Genomic DNA, 11326 nt, shown 5'->3' on the forward strand with positions numbered 1-11326 from the left:
TGGGGAATATTTCTCCATTCTTGAATAAGGGCTTGCTTGAGTTCAAGCAAGTCCTGCTTACCAAGTCACTAGATCTTAACATTACACTTGTGGGCTGAATTGAACAGGCGTGTGAGAAAGCGATCAGAAGCCCCTCGCAATAAGGTGGAACTCGAGCAAACTCTTGTTCAGGAATGGAGATATATGAGACAGAGGTATAAACGTTGTTATAGCCAATTGGGAGGACATACAAAGTATTAGAACAGGGTAACATACAGATTATGTGGGATTCAGAGACTTTTAATTTTGTTACGATATTTACAGCGATTCTGTGATTTTTCATTTTGTATATTCATATTTGTTTTGCTATTTTCTTATTCATGAATTGTAAATATAATTTTTAGTAGCACGTATGATATGTTGTATTTTGTATAGTCCAAATGTGGTCAAAATCCGTCCAAACATAACTTATTTATACAAACAAATGTAAGTGTCGGGTTAAAAGTGCCTCTGAGTGTATTAAGTGGCCACAATTGGACATGAACTTATGTAAATAATTTTGATGAAAGAGAAATAAACAGTTTGTAAGTATAGCATAGTCTTACTTTCTAAGGTATATTAACGGTACCTTTCAAGTTCAGATGGGACCTTCTTCAAATCAAGGCGAACTTCTATTTAAAGAAGATTCTTTATCAGCCCTTGGACCTGGTTATGAGGTAACATGAACATTACTTAATTTATGAACAGATTAGCCTTATAAGTTTTATACACATTATTAAATCCCTTATATTTTCATAATTTATGTAAAGCTGTTAATCATATAATACTTTCAATTACATTTATACATTTTTGAGTTGCAAATTCATATACGTTTAAAACGTTACTTGTAAATGGCATCATCAATCAGTTGGATATTTATTTCAATGCTTTATACGTCCAATGTTTCGGCATTTTATAGCGGTTTTAGTTTAATCCAGACACTGATTTGAAGGTAAAATGATAATTATGCAGTTACGCGTCCTTTCTGAAATAATCGGCCACCTTAGTGATTCGAAATCAGTGACCTTCAAATGTTCAATTTTACTATTTGTTAAACAAGAACTGTTAGTTAAAATGACTCTGAGTGGTTGTACTGACCATCCTACCATTCATAGATTTTATATTTCTTTTGGCCCGCAGGTACAAAGTGGTGTGATCACGGTGGATGGAAATGAGTCCTCTGAAGTATTTAGTGATACCTTCTACGCAGGATTTAAAGTAAGTCAAATATCTTAGGCTTAAAAGACTTAAAACTGTCTCATTGTGTTAGATATAACATTAAAGTTTCAACAACAACAACATCAACAACAACAATACAAATGTACGCATGTTAATAATTCCTGACATACACATTAAAATATACATCACTGTACATTGTTTGTGGTATAACGTGATACTTATTAAAAATACTATTTGTTTTTGAAGATTAAGAGCGAGTCTATCACGCTGAGTAAGAGCGATTCTGCTACTGCTGACATAGAGCAGACAATTCCTAAAGGCTGCTATTACACTGACGACGAAGAACCAAATTGTGAAGAAAGAATTACTTTTGAAGACGGCTCATCTGTACCTTATATGTGTACTGGAAAACTTCGAGTACAAAACACTGCTGATGTTGGAAATTCTTTTGTAAAAATAAAGGTAACATATAAATGTATATATTACACATTATATATTTTGGAAAACCGCGATCTATGACAAAGTGCGGATTCCGATTTCGTTGTACTTAATATGACTTTGATGTTCTTAATCGTTTACCATTCAAATATTAGTTATTATAATAGTTTAAAACTAGCATTAAGGTTTAAAAATGTCGTTAACACATAATAAATATGCATGTTTTTAAAGATTAAGAAAAGCCTCTAATGGAACAACGGTTTCATGTTCTTGTTTAAAATGATTTTTTTTTAATTTTTGCAAATTCGTGTTTCTTAAACAAACTGCTAATGTGAGAAAGCTATCCAGCTAGCTTACGGACCGTCAGTGGTTTTGTTCAAGTTTAGTCTTTCTTTCTTATTTGTGTTTTATCATACATCTGTATTGTTTAATGGGCCGAAATAATGATATATTTGCATTGAATATCATGCTTATTATTATAGTTACATTAAATAAATATGTAAAAGTATTTTGCCTTCGGCCTAAAAACCAAGCATTCTACAGTTTCATTAACCTTTTTAAAAATATTGTTGTTAATCTCATCAAATATTGTTCATAAATAAGGATTATAAACGGAAAACCCCACGGTAACACGAAAACGAATTTTGACATGCAAATGAAGACTATAATCAGCTTGTCACAGTGTTATAGTTGCTATCCGGAACACAGAAAATATGAGATTTTCTTGTGCAAACACACTTTTACCGTTTAAGCTTTACGGTGCACTTGGTCTGGGCTTCTGAAAAAAAGTTAGCATCTCATAAAAAAGATTATTTGTATGAAATAATCCGTTACAATGCGGAAATATACTGTCAAATTAGGAAACTTATAGTCATGTTTGTTGATTAAAATATTAATGTACGGATGATCTGAAGGCGGAGTTTCTCATGTACTTCTGATTTCGCCACAATGAGGTTGCATATTTGCTTATAAAACTCATTTTGGTTGTTTTGAACATCAAAATATCATCTGGAGTCGATATGAAACCCAATTTGTTAATGAAATGTCGTTATTTCTTTTAACGAAATTTATTCAATGTAGCTTTAAATAATCAGTGCAAACGAGGTATGTAAACGTTTAATCATTTTTATGATAAACTAAAACAAGAATTTCAGTAGATTATTTTGTTAAAATATTTTTCAAAATACTTTACAATTTTGTAAATTAAAATTGTCATATATTGTCTATAAAACATTTGAGACATTATTGAATATTTTATAGATCAGATTTTAACCATCTTAGCTATTTACAAGCATTTGATTAAATAGTAGTTGCAAATACGTAGGTGTTATATGACATCGTTTCAGACTAAATGTCGTTATAATAATGCACGTGGTCACATGCCTTTATTATGGCCAAACAACCAGCCAAACAAAAGCCAAACAATATGCCTAAAAAGACAGACATTCATATCAAGTTTACGTTAAAAAATGTTATCAGACACTTGCTATTATAGGGTTTGGTCGATTACCCACAATGTAAGAATAATTTACAGTATTATACAATAATACAAGGACAACTATCCATCAGGAGTAAATATTGAATGAGTCGCCGGTCCAATCTTATTTTGTTTTCCAGCTAGGTACCAGTCCAATTTAACCAAAATTAACTGGATTGTCATTCTACTTATTTGTTAGATAATTATTTAGTTCAAACCAATATCATTTTAGTTCGATTGTGTAGGAAGCTGTGAGCTTATAGACGTACTCTCAAACCAACCAGTAATGAGCAATGAGTGTAAACTTTCTTGTTAAAAAAATCTAAGGCCTGCCCCTAAGAGGTTTGAACTCACATAGCTATAGATCCATAGATTTCAACGAGTTAACCATTTGCCCATGTCGCCACAAAGATGATTCTATTATAGGTTCGTTTTCTCTCAAGGTGTTTGCAACTGTTCAAGTGACTGCAGTGAAAGAGCTTTGAGAGTGCAGTAAATCGCCAACAAAACTCCGTAGAAACGTAATAAGATCCTATTGTCTCTCCGTAGCAACATCATTGTCGCTTTGGGAACATCGTGATAACCCGTCATTATAAAAATATCAGATATATTTTAAGACTCAAGGCGCTGTGCATTTTGTGGCAAGAACATGGTGGAAGGTTGATGGTGTAATTGAGGCACCCGATTGTGTTTGCAATAATGCACGAAGATATATCTGAGGTCTCCAACCACTCTTTGAGCTGGAAAGTCGCAATATGGTCATTTAAGGATTTAGTTGTGTCAAAGAACACAACAAACCAAACAATTTTATTTATAAATGTATACCTTTACATCGATCTGCCCACGCTAAATGTATCATTGGTTCTAAACGACATGATAATCTCGACATGATTTAAACTAAAACTAAAACTTGTTTGAAGTTACCGCCAATAACAATAAGGACACTGACGCCCAAATGCTTTTTGTAGACATTACATATGTAATTATAAAAATGACTTTACACTTACAGATGAGCCGTATATTCGAAACATATTTTAATCAATAATTAAATAATAACTGGCACATGAGGTCAGTTTTTTATATTTGTAAATTTTATATCCGTCCCCGGGTATTTGTATACCTATTTTTATATATGTTTGAGCGTTTAAACAATACTTTTTTACTTCTTTTTTGGAACCGTTTGAATTGTGTTTTGGTTCTTCTCTCAGGGACTGCTTTTTCCCGCGGATAAAAATTTGTATTATCGTGAAAACACGCCTGCGCAAACGTGTACTTACGCTAACATCTTATAAAATATGACACATAAATTTTCTGATAACATTGTTGTACAGAGTTTAAAGAAAGATGAACAATGGACAAGTACCATACATAGACATAGGATAATGTTGACAACTGCTGATAGCACATATGACGATGCAGCAGACTTCGACCTACAAGTATACGTAACAGACACTACCGGTCACGACAAACGAAGATCAGTCAGAGCAGAGGTGTGGTTTTTTTCCCGTCATTGAGTTTATTTCATGATTGAAAATAGATTGTACTGTCTTAAATTAAACCTTAACACCGTTTTAATGTTTGATAATGATAAGTCTTTATTTCACAAATGTGTTAAACTTTTTGTTGATGGCTTTTTTGCCTAACAACTAGTGAATATATCATAGACTGAGGTGATTACAATATTTTATTTTAATTACTTTGTTTCAGACAATAGGAACAATTCATGTGAGTGTTTTATTTTTATTTTAAAAGCATCAGTGATTAACATAAAGACGGCAATAGAATGCTAAAGCAGAACAAGAAAACTGTAGAAATTTCATATTAATCTTTCAACATTTCTTTAAAAGGAGGTCCTTATGGTCTTAATATATATTATGCGATGAAAGACACAAGACCATGGGTAAATATTTAACAGTTATCTTGAGAATGAAACAGTTTGATGTAAATTTCAGGTAAGTGTAACAGACAATTACAGACATTGGAACATGAGATGTTACTCACACGTCGATCCACATATGAAAACTGTTGACGGATTGTAAGATAACATTCTTGAATATTAATAATGTTCTACAAAATATTTGATATATAAACTTAATTTACCGGGGAGTTCAAGTCCGTGGAACTCGATATTTTTCTATTTAATTCAAGATATTGCTTTTACATTTTGTGCAGTTTAAATCTGTGCTAGTAATATGACAACGGCAATTTAGTCAACACGTAGATCTTGCTCTTCCGTTTTGTTTGAAATCTTCAACTATTTGCAAAAACGGAAAGCCAGAATACTTAGTGAAGAGCAAATTCATCACCAACGAGGCAATAAACGTCAAGGATATCATTTGCCGCGTGGCTGAGGTTTATGGTGAGTGTAGCCCAAAATATTTACAGTGGCAAAGAGCTCAGTAGAAAATAAACGTTAACGATATACCATAGAATATAAGCTTGGCCGTCCTCCTGATTTCATCAGCTAAGAGATCGTCCAATCACTGTCTCGACCTTGCATTAAAATTTGTTATTTGTAACAGATGTGTTTTTACATTAATCCATAAACATTTTGTTTGGCATATCAAATGTATCTGCCAGGTCGATACGCAGATACCTGAACATGCAAGAGCGCACTGGCTTACTCCCTCTAAGACATGTCTAAGACACTGTTAAACTCCAACGGGATTAAATTAATAGATTACACGTCTGCTGGTACTTCAATGACTAGTGAATACCATGCCAATATCGTTAAAAATTACGGCTTGCTTTTAATTCCATTTCATTTTTTAATGTTGATACTGTTTTTCATATGTTTGCTATGAATGAAAAGGAAAGGGTGTAACTAGCACATGATATCTGTCTGACAATGCATCAGTGCACTCTACAAGTGGCTGTTAGTGAGTGCAAGTTTGAGCAATTAAGTCACACGACATTCATTCCAGACCTTGCCCAAAGAGATTATTATCTCTTTTGAAATTAAACCACCTTTATCTCAAAGGCATAGAAAGAGAGGTTAACCAAATCTATTGAAGTAACTGGATTTTTATTGGAAAGTAATGTTTAAACTTTCTTCCAATTTGTAAGTTAAACCCAGGGTTCTACGTTCTTGCTGAACTCCCCTCCTATAGTCATTTAAGCAATGTGCCATTAGAAAAGTTTGTTTAAGAACATTAGTCTATTTAGAAAAATGGTGAATGGAATGTCTGTCATACCACAACTTATAATGTAGATTAGTATAAATATTTGTTGTAAATTATAATCATATGTGACAATTAACCGCAACAGAACTATATATGGATGTTGCTGGTAAGTGTGAAATTCTTGATCCGTTTTAACCATATCTATATATTTGTTATAGCAAACGATAAATGTTATTTTTCGTCATATAAATATTTATACTAAATCACTTTGCTCTATCAACATGTTTTTTTTCTATGAATATAACTGATAAAAATTCAAAATGATACACTTTCTTTTGTTTGTCTGTTTTCTTTATCAACATTTCAAAAAAATATTGATAACGTGCCAATTGTATTATTGAATACTTATCCTCTTTTGAAGGCTAGCATATTTTAGAATGCTTTTAATGAACTTGAAAATTTCGTCACAATCGTGTTATAATATATGTGTTTTAATTTTCACAAAAGAGCTCCTTGTGCCTGAAATGTTGCCTTTAATGGCTTGGGATTAAGATATGCAGTTACAGCTCTCCCTGCATGATCGTAAGAGTCGACTAAATGGGTTATATGCATCACTTAGCGTCAGCGGGCGAGGTGTTTTTGACAGAGTTGCTTTGAAGTTTGTTATACCCGAGGTTAGCCAAAATCATCTTCCTTGTTTCGGCACCAAATGACCTATACCGTGCTGATGCGCCGTAAAACAAAACAAACAAACAAAAAACAAGCAAGGATTTACTTCTCTATTTTTCAGGAATTATGAAGCCCACAAGGAAGGAAATTATACATTATACAGGAACATGAAATATCAAACAGAGGTTATAACATTCCAGATACTAACTTAATGTACATCAATGTTATTTGGCATATGTCTTGTGTTGAAAACTTTAACAGTGGAGTTTAGAACGTAATCTCTAAAACAATGAGTCCTATTTTTTCATTTCATTCCGTATACTGATGCAACACGTGTTTAACATGAAGACATGTAGCTGTATGTTTGCTTCTTTTGAAACTTTTTTCCATTAATTTTAAGAGAACACATTAACAAAGTGTATTGAAAAGACAGTACAAAAACAATTGCTATAGTGCACATCTTATTAAAAAGGGAAACAACGTCTGCAAGTATGGTATATGAAGTTAATAGACTTTGATCAACATTATACTTGATATGTTTCAGGTTCAACAATCAGCTCAGTATTGTTCCCCTGGATCAAACAGCGGACCTGTATGTGCATGTGGAATTGCAATCGCTGTTGGAGCTGACACTTTCATCTTTAATAAATGTTATAACACCATATTCAAATTCGACTTAAAGTGTAATGAAGGTGGCCTTATTGATATCGACCAAGTGCACCCCTATCGTTATAGGGTCTGTATTTTTATACTATAATATGCGATTAGTAAAATAGCATCCATTTTTAAACAGCGAAAGACCATTGGTGCTCACGCTCACAAAGACATAGACTACTTATCTGCAATTTAGTTGAAATAACTACCTTCTGTTAAGTATCACTTAAAGAATTACGTAATAAAAACAAGTTTTACGGTCAAATATCAAATATGTCAGGTTTATCCGGATCTAAAGATTCCCAAAAGCATATCCATATAATAAACTAATTGTCTGAGTTGGAAGACATAGTTATATATTACATTCTTAATGTGATATTCATTTAGGTTAGAACGCCAATTGGTACCATTATCGAAATAACTTTTATTGGATGGAGTAGCACAATGAACATCGACATATACATGTCTGCTAAAGATTTCGGCAATGTTGATGGCTTATGTGGAACATTTGATGGAAACAGAAGTAATGACCTTCTTCACAGAGACAACAAAACCATTTCAAATGACAATAATCGGAGTTATCGCTTCGCAGATAGTTGGAGGTAAAGGTTATTAATTCAAACTGCCCTAGCTCCATTTGCTCCATTGTTTCAGATTAAAATAGTTTCAAGTAGTTTAAAATAGTTAAAATAGTTTTCAGGGTTGGTTACACGTTATCTCATCATAAGATCGACCTAAGGCCATTTTTAGCCTCTCTTAAGTCCAAAATTGTGTTGGCGATGGGGGATTGAAGTACCTTTTCTATAGTTTTAACAACATTTCTCAAACAAAAACAAACAGTGGTGTGATCTAAATAGGGCATTTTTTACTATCTGAGGCCTCAAAAGGGTGTGAAAAGCCGTCAAAAAACGTCTATATGACGTAAAAGGTCAACCAAGAAAGGTGAAAACCCTTGGAATTTCCAAAATCGAGTTTTTCGATGTTAGCACGTGGTCTTACACATAATTTTGGGGAATATTTGTTGTTTTTTATGGCATTTTCTTACTATTTTATTAACAGATTATTCGAAATCATGATTTTCACTTGATCCCTTTTTTCTTACCTATTCCGTTAATGAACATGCCCTATCAAACATAGACTGCAGCGTTTTCAATTTTTGCGTTGAATGGTGTTTTAAAGAATTCTGCTTTTCTCTATTTTGAACAATAGGCTATAAAACTATTAAACCTTTCCATGGTGGTTGAATTCATCTGAATTTTGAAACATGACTGTTTTAACGCCATCAACAACGTGTTATATTATTTGTTTACTTCAACTTTCTACATTTTAGTTAGTACCTTAAATTTTAAAGTTGCCACGTACTTCACTGTAGTGTTGTTTTTATTTGTCTGTTTCTTCATAATCATTGATGCAAGCGCTATTAATTGTTGTGAATTGAATACCGTTCAACCTGGTGCTAGGGGGCGTGAGGGATGTTGCACTTATTCATTATCCCTCATGTACGGACTCAATCAAACCGAGTCTGCAATTTTCATGTAAAAGCTCCCTCACACATACAACTCAAAGTCATTGGCGGGATTTCAACCCACACCGGTGAGGGGCAAATAGTTCCAAGTCAACTATAGATGTTTTATATAATCTTTGAATAGCTTTAAAATGCATTTCTCCAATTGGTGAAAATGTATTATTTGTAAAACGAATAACAGGTTAATATCAGAGCATCTTCACATGTGTTCCATACATTTTCAGAATATACATTTTCTTTTAAATCTGCCAAATGACGCGAGGTTAAAATTTAAAGTCAAATCAGGTTTGATTTTATTACTCTGAAGATACCGCGTCAATAAAAGTGAAAGCAGTCTATTTACTTCGGTGCTTTAAGGTAAACTTAGGAATATGACGAATGTAGGACCCCTGTATGTTCTTTTTAAAGAAAGGAAACAAGCTAAAAATATAATTCTATTTCCACAATGGATAAGACTAATCAAAGTTTTTATGGCTAATTAGATGTTATATATAGATATGTCTGACAGGTTAAAAATATTAGTATCAACAGTTGATAGTTGCTATAACCCTAGCTGCTATGCGATTTTAATATTGCAAACAGGTATTTACACTCGGAAATATAACAACTTTTTAATAAATTTATAAAACAGCAGAATTACAACTATAACTATATTTGTAGAAAAAAAATACTGACAGCAGCTGTGTATAAAATCTTCAAAAAATCAAATAAAATAAAAATCCAAATTTGCAGCTCTGCTTATACATGAAATAACTGTATATATAGAATTACATAACCTGTTTCTAATAATATAAACGTAACGCATATGCTATTAATTGTGACGTTACAAAAGTGCAATATTATATTAAAAATATGTATTTAAGATGGCGAATATGATGTAATATATACTTAAAAATGTTATTGACTTCTACTAAACTGATATAATCGCGTAATCAAACCGAGCCTGTGCAACATGTTCAATATTCCCGTTTTAGGCGTTCTTAGGAATTCCGTTTTTCTCTTCTTTCTTATCTGCAAGCCGTAAGTATAAGAACATGATCTATTTAATGCATCAGATTGTCGGATGAAGAAAACTTGTTTAAAAATGATGCACGCTTAATGACACCATGGAACACTCAAATGAACGGGATAGCAGACCAGCCTTGTAGCAGACCTAACTCTATAACAAAGAGAAAATGTAAGATTAATCGTAGAAATAGGCGAGCATCTCAAATTCCTGTACAGCACAAACATAGGAGCCGGACATCTGTATCCCGAGAAAAAGTTAGTACTAAAGTAAATTACTAAGCTAAATAAGATTATAAAGTTGATTAATTGTCGTTTGCTTTATAAGTTCACAATACATTGTATTTTATTATCTGCTTATTAAACTGCTTTCATCGTATGTGCATATCAATTATTTTTATAATCTTTCTCTTGTAAACATTAACCAGAGGAACACAGACAGTTTCACAGAGGAAGAAGCATTTGCACTGTGTAACAGCTCCATTTATAATACTCCAGCAGTTATGGAGTTTCCAGACTATCTTGCCGAAGAAGATCCGGACATAATTGTTGAACAATGTGTTTATGATTTGACTGTGAGTTGCTTACAGCAGTATTTGTTTCAATTTAATAAAGGGTTATACAGAAGTCATATTTTATTACATTGCAGTCATACTAAACCAGCATTATTGAAAAAAAATTAAATGTCTTCTTTCAAGGTAATTCAACTGAACAATTAACTATGATACATACAAAACCGTTTTAGTACATTACGAACAATGCAAAACAAGATATGTATTAATACATTTCAGCATGGGAACGACACGGGCTGGGTAGATGCACATGTCACTAATGTAAACAATGTCGCAGATACTGTTCTAAACCTCAATCCTGTATTTGTTGCAAATAATACAGACAAGGTTAACACCTTTCGTTTGCAAATTTGTTTGAACAATTGTAGTGGAAATGGTGAATGCCTTGAGACAGGTAAAATGAATTTTTCGCAAAAGATTTCAAATTAGTTACATGAAAAGCTAAATATCAATTGATTACTTACACTATTATATTTCATAAAAGTTTAGTTAATTATATAGAGCATGAACAATTTCAGACAGTTTTTATTCATTGCATGTTTAACAACATTGTGTACACCGGTCTTACTGACCTGTGTGAATGCACTCTAAGCATGATGGGAACGCACTACTTTTAAGATGGCGGCTTGAACGCGGAAGTGATTCAACAAAACAATTGTAAAATGTA

General features: G+C 32.7%; 1 protein-coding gene across 1 annotated transcript; it reads left to right on the top strand.

Moving 5' to 3' along the window:
- Positions 1 to 620: 620 nt before the first annotated feature.
- Positions 621 to 11053, top strand: LOC132726663 (von Willebrand factor D and EGF domain-containing protein-like; the record flags this gene model as incomplete). The annotated part of the gene is made up of 11 exons (XM_060712007.1): positions 621 to 695; positions 1159 to 1236; positions 1444 to 1659; positions 4444 to 4602; positions 5065 to 5147; positions 7025 to 7088; positions 7448 to 7639; positions 7945 to 8159; positions 10138 to 10345; positions 10516 to 10662; positions 10879 to 11053. Coding segments are annotated over exons 1-11 (1612 nt in total), but the record flags the coding sequence as incomplete, so codon positions are not given.
- Positions 11054 to 11326: the final 273 nt, after the last annotated feature.

The sequence above is a fragment of the Ruditapes philippinarum genome, unplaced genomic scaffold (assembly GCF_026571515.1).
Source record: "Ruditapes philippinarum isolate M1 unplaced genomic scaffold, ASM2657151v2 ctg4209_1_1_1_1, whole genome shotgun sequence".
In the NCBI taxonomy this organism is placed as follows: Eukaryota; Metazoa; Mollusca; class Bivalvia; order Venerida; family Veneridae; genus Ruditapes; species Ruditapes philippinarum.